This window comes from Chenopodium album, chromosome 14, assembly GCF_948465745.1.
Source record: "Chenopodium album chromosome 14, dcCheAlbu1.1, whole genome shotgun sequence".
Taxonomy (NCBI): domain Eukaryota; kingdom Viridiplantae; phylum Streptophyta; class Magnoliopsida; order Caryophyllales; family Amaranthaceae; genus Chenopodium; species Chenopodium album.
Window position 1 is genome coordinate 36,395,740 of NC_137847.1, and position 20,907 is coordinate 36,416,646.

Below are 20,907 nucleotides of genomic sequence, written 5' to 3' on the forward strand. Positions count from 1 at the left end.
TATGATAGAAATAAAACTGAATTATAGGATATTTTTTAAAAGTTATGATTAATTATCCAAAAATCTATCCAAAAATCGCTTACTTATCATCATATGTATCACAATAAAACCTATTTGTCGCCTACGACTACTACATTTTTTATCAAATGCGACGGTTATAGAATATCTAATGCAACGTCGCTTTTATTTCCGTCGCATTAGATAAGCCTAATGCAATGGCTTATACTAACATATGTTTAATGCAACGAATTATACAACGACTATAGTATGCCGTCGCATTAGGTAGTCTATTGCAACGGCTATAAATGCTAATACAACAATAGGGGGTTTCTGCCTCATTTTTTCCTAAAATTTTGAAATACCGCCTCAATCTAAATCTCTAAAAATAAAATAACAAAAGAAAACAAAAAAGGAAAAACAAAACGTATTTATGGTCTTCTTCTTAAAAAAAAAAAAAAAAAAAAAAAAAAAAAAAAGCCCCAATTCTGCTCATTACACAAATTGTTGAGAAATGCAAACGAGTAGCTAGAGCTTTTATTAATCCCAATTTCTTCAATTACCTTAAATAATTACTTAATTCTCTCCTTTTAAGCATTGTTTCCAATTGTTCTTCAATTTCCAGTTCATAGCTTCACAAATTAACCCTAATTTGTTCAATTTTTTGCAGATAATTTTGAACAGCCTCTACATAGCGATGTGACATCAAGTGACAGGCCAACTTCTATTTTCAGTCGCCCTGAGTTCTCTCTCACTACACTTAATTCTATATTGCCTCCATCTACGTAGCCGACCCGTCGCCGTCCACCATGGTAAGTTGAGAAATTCTCTAATTTGCGAAGTATGTGTAATTCTGGGTTTTTGTTTAATTTTTCTAGATTTTTGTCAGTTTTTTTTGAATAATTAGAGTTGCCATAATTAAAAGTTCTTAATTTGTGGTTGATGATTATTATTAATTGTTTTTATTCTAAGATTTGACAATTTGGGGGTTTTGCGAAACTACTGAGCAAAGTATAAAAAATAGATTAGGTTCATCCTATTTAATTTTCTGGAAATTTATTTTTAGTGGATTTCTTTTGAATTTTGATAATATGAGTTTAATTAGTGCTTAGAAAAAGATAATTGAACTACTAAATTTTAGTTTGGCCCCTTTGACAAGTTTTTTGCTTGTTGTTTGAATGGAGTTAAAGGCCATTAGAGTAGTTGCAATCAACTAAATAATAAGGAGTAGTATTCCATTGTTTTATATATGCTTGATTTGAGTAATCGCAATCTGCTAAATAATAATGATTTTCTTTTGGTGATTATTGTTTACTTTCTGTCATTTTCACCGTTGACGAGGTTCTTTTCCCTTCTTTCCTCCTACATAGATGATGCAGTTTAATATGATAAACAATATATTGTAAAATGATTAATTATAGTATGTATGTGTTGATAATGTCTACATAGAAAAAGTCTTTCATCAGTATCAATCTGGGGGTGAATTGGGTAATGTCTATTAGAGTAGTCCAAGTATAATTTTCAGTTTTCAATTCTATCACTACCAACGCTTTTCTATTGTTAAAATAGTGTCCAATTCCTTCACTTTTAATGCTCTGAATTTTAACTGTATCTTGGTGGATCCGTATAAATTTTATGTCTTGTATTCTACTATATTAGTTTGAGATTGTAGTAAACTTGTAGTTAGACTTAGTAGTAGTAGTAGTAGTAGTAGTAGTAGTAGTAGTAGTAGTAGTATGAGTATTGTTAGTTTTTCTTTTAGTAATGTAGTTTACAAAACATGTACTTCGTATTTCTTATCTAAGTCCCTTTTCTTTTGATTGACTTATATTGTTGCTCTCTTCTTATAATTTTAATATTCGTCTGATGATTTGAACATTTTGGTTGTTTATTGGTGGTTACTAGAATTGTAGTGTTGTCGAATCTAAGAAATTAATATAATGTGGGTTCATTTAATTAATCATTTGGCAAAGGCTACTTGTTTGTGATAAGTAAGCGTGCAATTATAGTAATTATGATGTCTAGTTGCCGCTGATAGCTATTGCTACGCATTGTTATGTTCTTGCTTGCTCAAATGATGCTGCCACCATGTTGTATACTTCTGCTATTCTCATATCGTTGTCCATACTGTCGTGATGACAGTCTACAATCATTGATAACTAAATAGAGATATTCAAATCATTGAAACTTGGTATTCTCAAAAACAATAATAGAGCTATTAAAGACTAAATAGAGCTATTCTCAAATACCTCTTTTCTTGAATAGAGCTATTCTCTACATTCACTGATTTTTTTCCTCTTTAACCTCTTTTCTTGAATATCTCTCTAAAAAATTTCAGTTTGAGTTTTTCCAAGAAGATTGGGCTTCACTCTGGTAAGTCAATATCTCCTTATTCATTGCATTTACTTGGATCAATGAATGAATGGGAAATATTATGCCTTTGATTTATGCTTATGGTTATGGAATTTTTTTTGCTAATTTGGGTTTTGGTTCCTATTAATTTATGCAAAAAAGAACGATAACATATGTTTTGGTTTAGTGTTAGATAAATTATTGAGGTGAATTTGGAGTACTCCAAATACAACTCAGCACAAAGCATGGGTGATTTCAATTGTTGCTGCTTCATACTGTAGGTGTTGCTTGCTGCTGCTCCTCCTGGCCTGCTCGCTCCTGTATATTGTTGCGGTTGGATATTGCCACTGCTGCCCTTGTATATTATTGTTGTTGTCTTGTTGATGAATTCAAGATGATGATAAATTTTTTCCAGCTTTAAAACCTTGGTTTTTGTGGTATATGGCAGTCTAAACAGATTGAAAATGTTGTATTTAGGAAACATTGATTAGCTATGATAGTCTTTCAATTTTTTTTCTTGGTTAATTAGTGTTATTCGATTTTGTAATTTTCCTTAAAGGACAATAATGTACAAACTTTAAAGTTATACTGTATAAATATAAATTCTATTTTTTTTTAAAAAAAATGGCATTAGGTACATGCATTGTATGGCATTAGGTATAGAGAATCGTGGAATTAGGGTATATGCACCATGGCATTAGGTATAGAAAACCGTGGCATTAGGTATTATAGATAATGCCATGACATAAATGTTGTCGTTGCATCAGGTATTAATCTAACGCAGCGGATCATTGATGTCGTGGCATTAGGTATCCTATGCCGTTGCATTAGACCTACTGCAACGCCAGCAGATGCCACGGTACATGGCCATTGCATTAGGCCTAATGCCACGGATTTTGACGCCTAATGCAACGTATTTGGGGGTTGTAATAGGTCAAAAATGTAGTAGTGCGCGCGGTACATACGTGGTGCGACACTTGGAGAAAAATTAGAATGCTAAATGTCTCTATCTTGTGACCTGGTTACGAGACCGGCTTTATATATTAGTGATATGATATACCACAAAAATTGTTATATATTGTTTAGGTTAGTCAATATTCTACATTACATATAGCAAATCAGTTAGCATATTCTATGCCTAACTTATACAAAGTAGCTTTTAATTCATCTATACTCCGGTATATTCCTTGTTTTGATAATAAAAAAACTCACGGATTAGACAACAAAATGATATTTCTAAGGGAAGTCAAATAATATTCTAAGTTTCTAACACTTAATCCACAGTGGAAAATAATAATTTACTCTTAAGTAAACATGTTTGTATAATTAGATTTCATTTAAAATATCTTTTAACTTGATTTTAATCTTCTCTTTATAGTAAGCGGTTTGTACACGGTTCGATTTATAAACGGTTCGGTTTGTAAGTGTTTCAGTTTATAATCAATTCGGTTTATAAACAATTCGGTGCAATCGGGTTGCAGTTTGTTAACGGTTCAGCGTAAACAGTTTTTATCCCATTTCAAATGTTTCGGGTTGGAAGCGGTTTCAGGTTAGAAACGGTTTGTTTCTTTTCCAGTTTGGTTTTCTTTCTGTTCGGTTTAGAATCGCTTCGATTCGTTAACGGGTTCGGTTCCTATACGGTTTAACGTTATTCGGATTGATTCAATTTCGTGTTTATAAAAATACGATTTAGGTCGGTTTTCGGTTTTAAAAAATCAGTTTTAAATCAGTTCGGTTCTCATTTGGATAGGTTGATTTTGGGCAATTAAACGATTTCGGTTTGAAATTTGACAATACTACATACATGTATGTAATAAATATATATAGATGCTTGTGTAGATATAATTATAAATATGTATAAAATTAAAATTATTTAAAAAAAAATACATAGAAGAACAAAAGTGAAAACAAAAGAACATGAATATATACCAGTAAAACATTGATATGAAAAAAAAAAAAAAAAAAAAAAAAAAAAAAAAAAAAAATGAAACTGTAAGAATATATTTTATATTATTGAAACCAATAGTACATTACTTATTTATGTACCTTAAAAAACATAAATTGTAATGTAAATAACATATAGTTTAATATATTAATCAGACTAAAAAAAACATACTACCTCAGTTAAATATTAGTTACAAGTTTGGAGGTATTATTTGTGAGAAATAAAATATTCTAAAGTTGGAACTAATATTTAACCGAGATTGTATATCATTCCAATTAAAAAAGATAAAAATGAAATAAGAACATAAATCATAATCCAGTGAAAGAGGTGGTTGTGAAGGAGAGAAAAGGGAGAAAAGTGAAGAAAAATCTTAAAAAAAAAAAAAAAAAAAAGACAGAATAAATCTAGCAATGGAGAACAACCCTCTCAAAGGAGAATTCATATGGGGAACTAGAAAAACCCTCTAGAGGAGAAATCCTAGAGGAAACATTTGTTTTTTACAAAAAATTGTCTTTTTTTTTTTCGAGGTTTGAATTTGGGTTTAAAAAAATTTGGAGGGATGAGTCACAATCTCACAATTTGAAAACAGTACATAAAAGGCCCAAGGTTCAACAGTAGACCCATTATCAACCGTTGAATTAGTTGTGAAATTTTTTAGAACATCAAAGGAAATGCACCAGTAATCTCACTTAGCTAGCTAATTGCTTGCGAAGTAAGGATTTACCTAAACTAAACACACGAGTAGCAATGGTAGCAATACCATGGAAATACACATGTAAATTCTAGAATCAATACAATGTAATTCTTCTAGTTCATATTAGACTATTAATTGACAAATTTCATTTAGATATATATGTCAATGCATAATTTCTTATATTAATATCTTCAAGTGTTAATATGCAAATATTATGAAAACTAATGTTTGGAAAATAGATGCAGAGAATCTAACAAGATCTAACATAAATATGTTTTTCCTTAAAAATAATCGCAAATTGAAATAGAAGTAACTGATGTGATTAGTGCCCAAAGTCAAACTGTATTAGCTAAAAAGCCTAAAAAGAACCAAAAAAAAAAGTAATTATATAAAAAAAAAAAAATAATTAGTTCTCCATTATATTTAGATAAAAATGAGGCCGGCAAGAAAGTTGATAGAAATGCAACATCCCCGTTGTTGAAACATAGTTAACAATGCTTGAAATTGCCAAAGAAATGCCAAAGAGATGTCAAAGAGAAATGCATGTAGAGCAGCATATATATAATCCCTTGCGCTTCAAATAGAAGTTGCAAATCACACAAATTGACTCATATTAATCTTGAAGATCAGGAACTAATTCTTAGTGTTTGCTTGCATCAAACTAAGCATAAGATGGAAAATGGAGGAAATAGGCCAATAAAGAAGGATGATATTCCAGAGTCGACAAAGCATAAGCCAAATACGGTGCTGGGTAAGGCATTGAAGACTATATTCACCGGAAAGCCTCCAACATCAGGGGGTCAGGGAGATTCTTCAAATGGCTCAAGAGTCGCACCAGAGTAATTTCATATCATGGTATCATTGAAGTTATTAATGGGGATGAATATAGTAAAAAAAAAAGTGGTATATCACTGATGTATGTGTTGTTAATTTCTTATCTTTCATTTTAACAATGTAACCTATCTATTTTGTTTGAATCTAATTGCAGTTTCTTGCTTAAAACAAATTCTGAATTCATTTTTCATATTAAGAAAATCTAAGCAGCACAAACCAAGAAAGTTTCAGCATATTCATTTCTATAGAATCGATTCTGAATCTCCTCTAAGAGCTTGAGGATTCTTCTTTTCCACAAATGACTTCATAATCAATTACTCCTGCTGAGGCACTGACTGTCACTAAAATATTCGTTTTTTTCCCCCTCTCTAAGCAATGATATCAAACAGCACATGTCAAAATTAAACTATGTGCCGATTTTATAAAATGTTGATCAATGCATGAATTTTTATACCACTCGATCAGGAGCATGCCTGTAGGATGCTACGGCGTAATCTCTGATGGTAACAGTTACCTCTTTTCTTTCTACACTAGCCTACTACTTTCATATCACCACAGACTCTGAAGCTGCTCTTGCAATGTTGCTCTCAAACATCTATTAGACTCCAGGTCACTGGCCAATTTTTCCTTCAAAGCTATAAGTTCTGACTTTCTCACCTTAGCAGCTTGAATGTCACGAGTTTGTGCCTCACGGTTGCTATCCTGAAGTCACATATAACATGAAATTAGCTGACAGATAATAAGCAAATCATTATACTAAACATTAAACACAATGACCAATACTCCATGTACTCACAGATAATAAGCAAATCATTATATGAATGACCAATACGTAACATTAAGCACAGGTTCCCTACTTCATTCCTTTCCTCTTCCCTATATCTTCCTTTATTCTTCCTTCATTCTTTTCCTTCTATGATTGCTCACCATCGTCACCAATTAAACAGACCAAAGCCCGCACCATACACAACGCAATAACCTCAATTCCATCTACAACTCTATTTGATCAGCAAAACACAACAAAAAACAATTTCCACTCGCAGTAAAGTTAAAACCAAGTATAAAAGAATACAGCTAACCTAAGTCAAATTCATCATTCTACAATAACCTCAATAACATCATATATCAAATTATCAATATGCTTATCAACATCCCTTCTACGTATAACGGAAGACTATTTTATCTTCATATCTGTCCAAACACCAACACTTCAAATGTATAATAAAGAGAATGTACATTAGTGGGGGAGTTCATTAACTTAATCTCCTTTATAAAACAACTTCCTTATGTAAGCCACAGAGTTATATCTCCCACTTGAACAAAATCAAAAGTCACACTAACTTTGGTGCTCAGGATTCCTATTCAGCCAGTATCAACCACGGTGTCCCCAACTACTCAACACTTCTTGTTTCCATAAACAAATCTGAAAAATAAAGCCAATGAACGCTAAAATCATACCAGTTTTCAAACTCAGCAATTCCATTTTCTAAGTTCCAAGTAATCATTTTCATGATTAACAGTACAAACAGAACTAGATACAATGTTAATGTTAATCATCCAAACTCACCTTATCCCTGCACTTAATTACCATTATTATGTAGCTTTAATTTTCATGATTTCAACCGAGTTTGAACTCAATATCGCATTCCTCCCAAAATTCTTGTCCCTAATTAGAAACACAATATCTCATTTTTGTGGTTCCATCATCCACCAACTTTTTTTATTCACTCTTAATCAACAATCCGCTTAAAACCAAATAAATCAACAATATTCCACTGCAACTCGGCATATTTAGGAACGGAGAGAGTATTATAGTTCGAGTACTAAATTTCAAGTTCATCACATAACTCACCTTCTCATTACCACATTTCAATTCCTTGATTTTGTTACCAATTTCTTCAGCATACTCCTGAATTTCCTTCTTAAAATCATTCATTTCAGAACATTTGAGAGCGTAAAATTTATCTCTCTCTTCCTCCAATTGCTCAAGCTCCTCTACCTCAACCTTCAAATCCCTAACCAGCAACACATTACAAAACAAATCAACACAAACTAACGAATTAAATTCAAATAAAATCGCAACTTAATCACATTGAATTCAATACAATTTCCAGTAAATCGAACCTCAACTGTTGAGCACAGGATAGAAATTGACGATCCAAAAACTCAATTTCGGATTTGAGTGACGAGATTTTGAAGTTATCTGATGCAAATTTTCGATCTAAGATCAAACATCTTTGTTCCAGTAATCTGATTTTGGCGTGTTTAGCTGATAATAATAAGGATTTCCTCTTTTGCAACTCTTTCTCATCCTACAAATTGGTAGTTTACTTTCCAATTTTAGAGTATGAGAGGGAGTAGAGATGATAATAATGGAGAAGAATGACGAGGGAAAACCTGGAGGAGAGAGAGTCTTTGATTAAGAGTGGACTCCATATCTCCAAGCCTTTCTTTGAATGCTGATTGAAGCGCCATTGATGAGTTGCTTGCTCACTGCTCCTGCGAATTCTGCAATAGCCATTTTGGATTTTGAGTGCGGTAAAATTAACTATGATTCCGTCATTGTTTTATTTTTTTAAAATGATCCCTCCGTCCCTAAATTAAAAGTCTATTTCTCTTTATTGTGTATGAGTAATTAATTAGGTTAGAACTCGTGTGGGCACGATTTATATAAAATGTATTTTAAATTTGTATGTTTTAAAAATAAATCACTATTATGCATGAATATAAATATGAATTGCGCATATTTTGTAATTTTAAAATTTTTTATTTTCATCAATATTATGATATAGTATCTGTTCAATATTGTCTAATTTATAGTTCAATGTAGGAGGTCATTTATTAGTGTGCTATTTAAAATTGTTTCAATTTCCTACGATAAATTGATAAGTTTTAGTTGTAATGTAGAAGCTTCTAATATTTAAATTTCAAAAATGTTAAATATGACAACTCTTAAAAAAAATGACATCATCATTGCATTTAGGCGGGAAATTTCTTATTGAGAAAGCGACACGTGGGCAATGGTGACGTCAGCATCCTCTATTTTAGTAATAGTTAATAAACGCTAGAAAGAGGCTTTGTATTAAGGGAGTAAAAATTAAAGGAAAAATTGTTAAAAATAATCCCAACTTTCACGGATGATTTTATAGCGGTTGTTTGAAAAATAATTACCACATTATTTAAATGATATATAATATGACAGTTTATTTTTTCACGTCATAAAATGACCACAATTAGTCTTATAAAATCTACAAAGTATGTATAAATTTTAATCCAATATAAAATAAATATTTTTTTTGAAAAACTATAAAAAAAAAAAAAAGAATAAAAATTACATAAATGAAAATAAAAATTTGATAAATCAAAAAAATGTTGATAATACAATTGAATACCATTAATAAAGTAATATAATTAATTACTTCGTCAATTATGAACTGTATAATCATTAAAACATTATGGTAGTCATATTTCAAATGACTACTGTAAAATTTTCAAACTTTCACGTATTCACTTAAAATAATTCCAACTTTGGATTATAATAATTATTAAATTCCCAACTTTGGGATGTATGTCTGGTCTCGTGATGTCCGACATCACGCGGAACTAAAACCCATCCCATGACCCGCACACAAATTAAAGCAACTAAACATGCATATTATGAACAACATAATTAAACAACAAAGATAGAGAAATAGGAAAAGACAATCATACGCTCAAAGCGTATTTTCCACTAACATAGACTCACGAACGGAGAAAGAGCCTCAAACGCGACCCCTCCAACGAAGTCCACCTGCGCGCCCAAACTTGGCTAATATTACCGGCTAGGGTAATATTAACACTACTAACAAGAGGATCTCTTTATAAGGTTTTCTCAATGGAGATGCCTTTTATAGAGTTCAACTCTTGCAACAATTCCCAAGGTATGCCTTGTGTATTTATAGGAGTGGCATCTCAATCCCTTTCATTTCCAATCAATGTGGGACTTTGAGAAATTATTGTATTTAATTTAAATCCAAAATAAATTAAATACAAAGTTAAATAATCAATCAACAAGTGGCACAAACATGGGAGGATTAGGTGAGGACCACAAGGCTCTCCTTGCTCCCCAAGCCTAAAACCAGCTCCAATGAACACGGGCCAGCTGGCAGCCCTTGCCTTGAGCAACAAGGCTTGCTGCGCTGGTAGCCTTCTGCTCTCGGCTAGGCCTGCCAGCTGCAGCCCATCGCAGCACAGCAGGCCTCGCGTGCTTGCGGTTCGTTGTTGCTGCTGCCTGCTTACGCCAATATGAGCTGTTGGGAGCAAGGTGCTAGTAGTAGCTAGCGAGGGCCAACGAGCTTGCTAGCTGCTGGCCTTGCTAGCGCTGCTAGCTTGATAGCACGCCTAGTGCGCCAGCAATGCTGCCCCTTTGCGACAGCCAGCTAGCAAGCGCTGCTAGCTTGCTAGGCATGGTGCGGCTACCCAACTAGCACGCACATGCTGCTGGTGGGCTTGCGCCCTTGCCTCGCAAGTTGGCAGCCCTTGTTGGCTACGTTGCCCTAGTTCTCGGATGGCTCGGGCATTCCGAGGCTAGGGCTACACTTGTTGTTTGACTTATTTGTGCGTCTCGTTAATTCTTAGAATTTAACTCGACGTCCGACGTTTAGCTTTGACGCTCTAAGCTCGGAACCTGATGTCGGAATGCGTTTCCTCTTGTTTGACGTATTAAGGTCTTTCGCTTAATTCTACGCCTTAGTTTGGTTGCACACTTGGGTGTGACCCGAAGGGTTCTATTAGGTAAAGCTGTGAGATTAATATAATTAATCTCACTTATCAGAGATGCCCTCTAGCCCTACTTTCCGATCACTTGACTTCACTGAATAATTAACTCCGTAATTGATTCCGAACACTATATCGGAATAATACACTTGTTCGAAGGACACCATTCCTTTTAGTGTATTCACTTTCTTTGGTCCCTAACCGGTTACTAACCTGTTATAATAGGTTAAATTGACATGTGTCACCATGTGATTGGTTGAAAATTTTTAAAAAAATTAAAAAAAAAACTTATAAAAATTGAAAAAAAAAATTTCCTAGCCACCACCCACGAACCACCTTCCCCCAACAAATGCGACGGCCAGAACCCCCTTCCCCACCCACGCGCCGGTCAGAACCCCCTCCTCCACGCCGGTAGCTCCCTTTCCCCTAAAAGTCAAAACCATCAATCCCACAGCCCAAAACCCCCGAAATCCCACCCACAACCACCTAAAATCCCTAAATCACCCCCCTACTACATATAAACCCTAGGGTTCTGATGGTGGTGGAGGGGCGACTAGAGGTTTTATACGGTGGTGAAGGTACTTTAGGGATTTCAGACAGGTTTAGGGTTGCGGGATTGGTTGTTTTAGGGATTAGGGCGGGCGGTGCTGGGGTGGGCCGACAGGGGGGGAGGGGGTCTGGGTGCAGCGGGCTGAGACCGGGGACTTTGGGCTAGGCCAGTGGCAGGGTCGACGCCGGTAGTTGCGTGGTTGTCGTGGGTTGGGGGCTTTGGGTTGGGTTTTTTGTTTTTATTTTTTTAAATATATTTCCAACCATTAACGCGATGACACGTGTTAATGAACTTTGACATGTGTTAATGAACTTTAAAAAAAAAATTACCTATGTAACAGGTTACCGGTTACATGGGACTATTTTGGGCGAATACATCCCAAAGTTGAGATTATTTAATTATAATAAGGCAAAATGGCCTCTACACTCTAAACTATGGCTTGGGTGCACCCAGCACCCTGTACTTTGCTTAGTGGTCAAAACACAAAAACTAATGAATTGGGTGCAATGCGCACCTTTAGTGAGTTTTTCGGCCACCATCCTCATCGGAGCTGGTGAAGTAAATTTTTATTTTTCGATTTGCATGCCGAAAAATGTTCCGTATAGGTTTCGGGGATCATTTTAACCATTAGAGGGCCTAAATTGAGCTCGAAACAAGCAAAAAAAATAGCGTATATGATTCATTTAGTGTGTTATAAAATATCTTTATTTGCATATTATTGTTTTTAAGCTGAATTGAGTCATTTACGCTATTTTTATTGCTTGTTTCGAACTCAATTTGGACCCTTTAGAATCAAAATGACCCCCAAAACTTTACGAGACATTTTTCGGCACGCAAATCGTAAAAATTTACCGGCTCCGGTAAGAAAGGTGGCCGAAAAACTCACTAAAGGTGCGCTTTACACCCAAGTTATTTGTTTGTGGTGTTTTGACTACTAAGAAAAGTATAGGGTGATGGGTGCACCTAGCCATAGTTCAGAGTATTGAGGCCAAATTTGCTTAATAATAATCCAAAGTTGAGATTATTTAAAGTGAATACATGAAAGTTTGGATTATTTTTAGCAATTTTTCCAAAATTAAATCGAAACACTTTGATTAACCACATTTTGTCATTAGCAAGTGTTTAATATGGATGACAATTTTAAATGGATATCAAATAAACTCCATCAACTCAATATAATAAGTAGGTTAAAATCCCGTGCAATGCACGGTTGTGAAATATATTTGACAATAATGTTACAATATATAAAGTATATAAAAAATATGCAGAAATGTTTCATTTGGGTATATATGGAATTTGATTGTCAAATTAGAAATAAAATATCGTAAGGTATGTATAAATTGTTTATTTAAAGATTTTGCAAAAAAAAAAACTAAACAGAAAAGGCGGGAAAATTTTTCACAGGGTAATGACAAGTGTAATTAATTATTCGCTTTTAGTATAAGTTAATAGATTGGGCGAAATCTGCTTTAAATAGATGAATGACAAGTGATGAAGGATGGGTGACAAATCGGATTGGATTCGGGTGGAGCTCTTCTATATTCATCATCAATTTGCTTATCATTTAATTCGTTGTCCACCCATTTATTAACAAAGAAAAAATAAGTAGTTGGTTGGTTCGTGAGTGAGTGAATGCTATTTGTGAGTCATTATAAGAATATTTAATGTGTTGATTAGAGGCCTGTTCTGATTTACTGAAAACAACGGAACTAACCTGAAAAAAATTGAATTGAACTTATTAGGGCTGAACTGAACTGATTGGTGTTGAGTTTAACTAAAGTGAACTGAATAGAGCTGAAATGAATTGTTTATGAGAGAAGAAAATTAGAAATTGAACTGAACTGAACTAATTGGAGCTTAACTATACTGAACTGAACTGAAATTAAGATGAACGGAATAGACCCTTAAGGTGGTATTATATTTGTGTTTGTGAGTCGAGTGAATGCTAATATGTAAAAGGTGTTCCACTTGGGAGTGAGCAAACCGGGTACCCGGTCAAAACTTTAGGTTCCGAACCCGGAATTGATTGGGACCGGATCCTAAAATTTGGAATTGGAATTAGAACCGGTACAACCGGATCCTAAAATTTAGGAATTGGAATTGGTTTCACCGAGTACCAGTTTCGGTTCCGGATACCCACTTAAATACACAACTGTTAAAATATAATACAAATCATAATATTTTTTGGTTCATTTTCTCTTTTAGCGTTAAATACTCATAATTTTATATGCATTAAGCTATTTTATTTATGTTAAATATTAATATTATTTTTTATTTTGCTAATTAGTTACATTAAACATTTTTTCTTAAAGAATATTTAGTTCAATATATGTTGGGTATTCAGGTACCCAACCGATTCCGGTTCAAAAAAAATTAAAAATTGGAATTGAAACTGGTTGCAACCGGGTCCTTAAATTATTACCCGATATTGGAATTATCGGGTCCAATTCTAATTTCGGACCTGTCGGTTCCTAACCGGTTCCGATTCCAATTTCGGGTACTCGGAATTTTTGCTCACCTCTACTTCATATATAACATTCCCATATATTACTTTCATTATTTCTAAGAGTTCAATTTTGATTTTTGCAATATTCATATAATATATTTGATCAATGTTTATGTTTATTTGTTAGATTCATCTTAATATTTAGTTTCTTCATATCAATTTTTTATGATTTGTATTCCTTCCTTACTTATATAAATACATCACTTTGACTTTTGCATTATTTACATACTAACTTTAACTTAATATTTTTTATAAATAAAAACCGTCCATAACGGTGATCGCCAACTGGAGCACCATGTATCTTAAACACATAACCAGTAGAAGATCGCCTCTATCTAAATCTCCAGCATTATCCGAGTCAACAAAGCCACTTATTTAACATGTATCTCCACCAAAGCATAAACCTTCTTACACCGTGACATATTTCTAAAAAAAAAAATTCTTTTAAATTTGTACCTTTCACTTTAATGATAATTCATTTACTTTTGGTCCATTTTCTATTACTTTAACAGTATTAGTCTTTAATTTAAATCGAACACCATATTTCAGAAAGATTTCATTTTCTAAACTTTATTCTTTTACCTTTAACATACTTCTTGTTACTTTAACACTATTTTCATTTACCTTTTGATTGATTTCTTCTACTTTTATATCTAGCACCATTTTGCACATAGAATAATTCTACTACTTCAACTTGGAGAAATAATATGTATTATTCATACAAATATACTACTTAAACCTTCAAACTAGTGTTTTGGATTAATACTATACAATTTAAAAGTACTCTTATGCCTATGATATATTCAAATATGTTAAAAACATTTACACATTAGATGCTGTTTTTGCTTTTTTCTCTTCCCAATCTTCAACATTTGTCAACAGTTTCTCTTGCATATGATTTTTGTCATTGAGAAGTAGGTCAAGTACTGTCTTTATATGATGGTGTGTCAATCTTTGAAATTCCTAAAAAAAAAAAAACTTTAATTTAGTTTTAGTGAATTATGCTCTAAGTAATCTATTTAAAAATTTAAGTACTTTAGAGATAAGTATGTTAACTTACCTCTTTTATCGTTCCCAATCCTTTCCCATTAACACCATCATACACCTTCATGTGCAGCATTAGATAGCTTCCTGAGTAATTTTCTTCTCTTTCTTTTTGGAATGGAAGTTCAATTATTCTCAGCTTGTAGGACAATATATCATTTGCCTTTGGATACTTTCTTTTTTAAAACAACTTTTGCATTTGTATGATCTGCAATGGAATGAATATTAATATAATATGATACATTAAAAAATGAATTTAAAGACACTTTGTTAATCTATTGATGTTTTACCGTTTCTAAGATAAAACTTTGTACAGGCTCATATTCTTCATTGTTCTCGTATAAAGTGCTGTCCAAATGATCAATTGTTTCATCTTTGAAGTTTATGACAGCAAGAAAGTAATGATCTTCCTTCTTCAGAGGTACAAATACCTGCACATAAATTTTTTTTAACACATTTACTTTACAGCTATTTTTTATTACTTTAGACATATATTTTTCTACTTTAAATATTTATTCTATGTCTTACATATTAAGGTGCATCCAAGTCCAATGATTTTGAATTGTTCTAATCAATCCATAGTTTTTGCAAACTTGTTACTCCCTTTTTCCCATGAGCATTCAAACACATAGTTAAAGCATCTTGCAAAAAAAATTCCAAAGATTATTGCAAATATTTATTCAATGCAATATTTTATAATTAAAGTAAATGTAAATAACTTACCATGAAGTCTAATCCAAAGAAGAATCTGACCAAGTCATTTTCAGACCTGTCTTTTTGCATTTCATTGTTATTGAGGTGGTTTGCCCAAGCGGTGATCATATTAGTTGAAACTTTCCATTCATTGAGCAAAGTATTACAATCTTCCCTTACTATTTCAATTGAATCTATAAACCAATCTACTACTTTGCTGTAATGTTAAATTAAATATAAAGTTAAATTTATGCCAAACAATTTAACATATAATGCAATAGGAGTATTTATATTTTTGCAAATATAAAACATACCTCTTGTTTGGAAAGTTTTCATCATCATTAATTGCTAAGTAGTTAATCAGTTGGTGACATTTCAAGCTCATGTTTTTCATTACTTCCTTGTGTGTTTTCATGAAATCAAAACACACATATCATATCTTCCACCCCTTTCTCCTTCTCAAGTTTCCTAACTACTCTGAACCTTGAAACTTTTTCCACAAGATGTTTTCTTTTAGTGTTTATCTCTGCCAAAGCAAATGCAGCACAGATTTCTACACGATACACCTTTCTCCTATTTGCTAAATCAAGGTCAGAATCAAAAGTGTCTCTAGAAAAACACAGCATATGGATCATTGCAAAAACAACACAATCAAGTGTATATCTTGGTGTCTTCCACTTGAAGTTAATTTAATCAAACTCATATTCTAGTATTTCATTAACTTTTTCATGATTAATTCTCTTCAGAAAGTTTGACATTTCCTCCACCTATTACATTTGTTAAGCAATATATAAGTAAAACAAATATATAGTATGATTTATTTTAAATAACATATGATTTACTTTAATGAGAACATCTTTTACTTTATATTTTATCTTATTGTTTTTTACAGGCATTATAATGCATACTTTTAATACAAACTTATTTACTTTAATAGTAATGTCATTTACTTTATATTAATAATAATTTACTTTTAATAAATTAAAAAATCTTACCACAAGAGATGCAAGAATTCTATAAAAAGGCTTATGCCTGTCATCATACTCCCTGTTATCCAAGTATTAAATGGTTTGTTTCAACAAGTTAACCACTACCAAACTATAGTGGTCACTCAGACAGATTGGAACAAAGATCTTCGATTAAAATTTGACTTATTAGTCTACAAATTCAAAATTATAATGCCTTATAATGTAGTTTAATTGACATAAATAATTAAACATACCAACTAAGCTGTCATAATTTTCTCCTTTGCATCAGAGAGGCACATCCAATCATACCATGCCTGATTCAATTCTGCTGCGTGTGTTGAAGGAGATTCTTTTTGTTTTTCATTTGGAGTTGGCTGTGAAGGATCTAGTGACATGAGAGACATCTCTAGAGGTCTCTGCATATTAATGTGGATATAAAAAAGTACTTAATTAGATCATATACATTTAATTATGTATTTAGTTAAACATTTAATTTAATGCTTACATAGTGGTCAATGCCAAAGAAAAAGCATGATGGATCTTCTTTCGATCGTGAACCATTCAAAAGAAATGACCAACATTGAAGTATATTGGACTTTATCATTTGAGGGGGGACAGTTGGAGCTAAGGATACTATGTCATCCCTTTCTATCATGAGAGGAGCTTTATATTTCACAATCTCTTCACTGCACACATTTTAATATTTGTAAAGTAAATACAATTTATTTAAAGTAAACTAAATATTAAGTAAAGTAGATAGAATATTTTTAAAATTAAAAAAATTTCATCTAATGATGCTTAGTTAATTAGATCTTGCCTATGTGGTTGAATAGCTAAGAGCCTGAGAGTGTTCTAAGTGAATTTTTTTTTTCTCATATACATCTTATTCTTTGATAGTTTAATGTGTAAGGTTATGTAAAAAAAGTGGCAAGATCTCCAAAACAAGAAACAAATGGTGATGTGCTTGTATGTAGACTAAGTTATTTGATTTGACTTCAACTTATCCAAAACATAATAATAGTTGATGACTCACTGTGAGGCATAAGGAAAGAAACTTTGAGTTGGCAATTGATAGAGATGTGGCAGAATTTGGTCAGCTAAATTGGCTGAACTTGTTCATTGACATTCATTAGTTGGCATGGTCTCATGATTATCAGCATAACCCCAATGTCTCTAGAGATTCTCATGCTGAAGGTGGGATATGGGAAAATTGACTCTATGTTGTTATGCTGATGCATCAAGGGCCAACAACCAAGATGCCTGAGATTTATGCTATTATTTTTCTTCATTAAATTTTCATGCCTAAAACTTAATGAAGCTTTTTTGTTTTTTTTTTTTTTTTTTTAATTTTTGGCATGTATCATGCATACAACCTGTATATACTTGACCATATCATTTCTTCCCATATATATGGTCTACAATGTTTGTAACGTAAATACAATATTATTTAAAATAAACTAAATATTAAGTAAAGTAGATAGAATATTTTTAAAATTAAAAAAATTTCATAACTTACCGTTTGAATGCACTCTGCTTCACAAAGCATTAATTAACCACTACTTGATACAGCTCTGGCATTTTATTCATTATTCTTGATTTGTTGCTTTTCATTTTTTTTGAAACGAAATCGATTTCAACATCTTTTTCTCCACAATCTATATTGATGTTTATCTTTGAAGCTATCTCTTCGTGGATGTCCTTAAGCACAGTTTTCAGTTGTGCAACAGGTTGTTTATCACCATCACCTGAAATAAAACAGCCGAATTAGTATCAATGAAATCATACACTATCTACTTTTAATTGATTTGAATTAACATTTATACAATATTTACATTTTTTTGTTAACATCTTACCATCAATTGTTTTTTCTGTTCCTTTTTTATAAGTGTTGGTTGATTTTCTTGAACAATAGTATTTTTAGGATACTCTTAGTAATCAAGCTTACTACACTAGTAAGATCGGCATCAACTGCTTGGCTATCAACTTCAGCTTCTTTCTCTTGTTTCTCTTCATTTTTCTCTTGTTCCTTTTCATTCTTCTCTTTCTCCTTGTCATCTTTGTTTTCATCCACTTCCTTTTCCTCCTCTTTTTCAGAATTTTCCCGCTCCTCCTCTTTTTCAGATTCTTCCTTTCCATCATCCAGATTTATAGCATTAAGTTCAAAATTTGAACGATTATCTTCATCCTCTTGATTATTGCCATCATTTTCATCATCCTCTTGATTATTGCCATCAGTTTCAGGATATTTACAATGCTCCTCCCATGTTGACAGAAACACATGAGATACATCTCTCAAATCATCATAGAGCTTTACTATTTCATCCATAGCTCTTTTTACTTTAGGGTCATCCATCATCTTTTGTGTTTTAGAAAATTGAGAATCGGATGCAGACACATTCAATCTTTGCTTTTTAATCTTCTCTGTTAAGCTGGCTATATGCTCGACATGTAACATTGTAAAGAGTGTTGAATCTCTAGCCAATAAATGGAGATCTTCTTCAATTTCCTTCAAATAAATAACAAAAATTTATTATTGTTTCAAAATGCAGATATAATATTTCTAACATATATGCACATCATATATAACTATTCAAGCTCATTACCACTGTAGACACCTGATTGTGTCTCCCCAAAAAACCAAACCAGTGATGAATATCTTTCACGATATTGATTATCGAACGAAGTGAAAGTGTGAAAAGTCTTGTGATGTTGTTGTTTTAATATAAAAATACTTCTTTCTGTATTCGAAAATAAACTTTATTTATGAAAATGACCAGTCCAATTTAGTTTGGTTCATGATAAGGGTCCAATAATAGTGTAGTTGGATTGGGCTCGAAAAGAGCTTTCCAACGATATATTATAAGCCCAATTCCGATGAATAATGAGGAAGTTATGGCCAAAATACTAAGTTGGGCTCGAAACAAGTTTTATATACGGCCCAATGATCTAGTGGATGACCCATTAATTATTATTCCTAAAGTCATTAGGATTGACTTTAATCTTCTAGAATAATCTAGAAGGTTCTCTTAAATTCTAGTGGAATTAGGATTAATAATTATATATTTTGGAAAATTAAAAAATTTTACTTGGAATAAAACAAGGGTTTTTAAAAAGAATTAAATCTGATTTTAAAAGATAAGTACGGACGTTAATTAGTCTAATTAGATTAAGGACTCTGTACGGATTTTAGAAAACGCGTGAACCATCGTGAAACGACAAAGCTGTCGTGTTGCACTGGACGTTGTCGCGCCACGACAGAAGTAGTTTTATTCCAGATTGGATTCGGTCTTGTTCTGATCGTTTTCGGACTATTTTTCTTATAAATAGGGTCGTTATTCCCCGTTTTCAAATCACCAACAATTATCTAATTCTATTTTCTTCTCTCTCAAATCAATAGCTTATTCTTTCTCCCTCTTTCTAAGCCTAGCCTTTTCATAAACACAATACCGCATTCACGAGTTCTAGACACACCTACTAAGTTCGAAGTTGCCTTCGCCCTAGACGTGAATGGTTGATAATTTCTGAGGGTTTGGTCCCAAATACCTATTTTAATTATTTAAATTAATTGTTTAATTTAATATTTTCCTTGAAGTTACTAACGTATGTATTGTTTTCTAGTAACATGTTTAGGTTGCTTCCTATTTCTTCTATCATGTTAGGGATAAATCTTTGATCTTTATTTCTTAGTAACATGCTAGGATTTGTCATTAATCTTGTTAGTATCATGCCTAGGATCTTGCTAATATTATTATGCTTTGAGGTTGTTATTATGATGATGATGATTCGTTGTATCAATATTTTAATTATATGTTGCTTGATATTATTGTTATTGCTTGATCACGCCCTCTCTTGCAGGTTTAAAGGGAATTTGTACTTGTAATCACACTTAATAAGATAATTAATAATCTTGTTTAGGCTAATGTGATTTTAATTCAAGTAATCGTCAATAATAGTTTTGCTTGTGCATTAATGTTCAACCAACATAGATTAAACAGGTTTAGGATTAATATAATGATTGTATATTAGTCAGAAAGCGCACATGAATATGAGAAGAAAAAAGTAGAGGCCTATTTTTAAGGCAGTTTCAATCTCTTTTAGATTGGATTTATACCTTCATCCCCGAATATCCAGTCATGGTTCCAGACCATATGGAGTTAGCGATCTCATGGATCGTGAAGGGGTGTAACCTTCATCCTGTGAACAGTTTACAAGTTTCTAAAACTTGTTGGCGACTCTTTTGCTCTAGCTTCCTTCCCTTTGGACGCCACCATACTTAAGTGTATGATCACTGTGGGGCTCAAGTGTGGAATGCTTGATATATTCCCTACAACCACAGAGGCACAGACAGACAGTTCTTGTAAAAAAAAAGTGAAGAAGAATAGGTAATAAGCAATATCATCTGAATGCAGAACAATAAGTAAAGCAACCTCAATAACATTCTTTTTCCTTATTATAATTCTTGACTTAAACAGAAATGTCACTTTTAATTCTTTAAAGGTAGATTTGGATTTAGCAGGAATAAACTATAAAACATATTTATCAACAAACCAAATTTGACATGCTCAAGAG

General features: G+C 32.6%; 1 protein-coding gene and 1 long non-coding RNA gene across 2 annotated transcripts; one reads left to right on the top strand and one right to left on the bottom strand.

The window, feature by feature from the left end:
* The first annotated feature begins 369 nt into the window (after window positions 1-369).
* On the top strand, window positions 370-2,918 carry LOC145579189 (uncharacterized). The gene is made up of 3 exons (XR_014099085.1): window positions 370-809; window positions 2,336-2,370; window positions 2,631-2,918. It is a non-coding gene; the product is annotated as an uncharacterized LOC145579189 (long non-coding RNA).
* Window positions 2,919-6,151: 3,233 nt separating this feature from the next.
* LOC145579190 (uncharacterized) lies at window positions 6,152-8,397 on the bottom strand. Its single transcript, XM_081636439.1, has 4 exons — window positions 8,220-8,397; window positions 7,947-8,134; window positions 7,675-7,837; window positions 6,152-6,524 (listed from the first exon to the last, which is right to left on the bottom strand). Exons 1-4 carry the CDS (start codon window positions 8,295-8,297, stop codon window positions 6,372-6,374), a joined length of 582 nt encoding a protein of 193 aa, XP_081492565.1. The 5' UTR covers window positions 8,298-8,397; the 3' UTR covers window positions 6,152-6,371.
* Between the last annotated feature and the right edge of the window lie 12,510 nt (window positions 8,398-20,907).

Coding starts and splice junctions, on each gene's coding strand:
- LOC145579190 (XM_081636439.1), bottom strand. CDS start 8,297: ATGGCGCTTCAATCAGCATTCAAAGAAAGGCTTGGAGATATGGAGTCC. Junction 8,135..8,219: donor AAAGACTCTCTCTCCTCCAG/GTTTTCCCTCGT, acceptor ACCAATTTGTAG/GATGAGAAAGAGTTGCAAAA. Junction 7,838..7,946: donor TCCTGTGCTCAACAGTTGAG/GTTCGATTTACT, acceptor GTTGCTGGTTAG/GGATTTGAAGGTTGAGGTAG.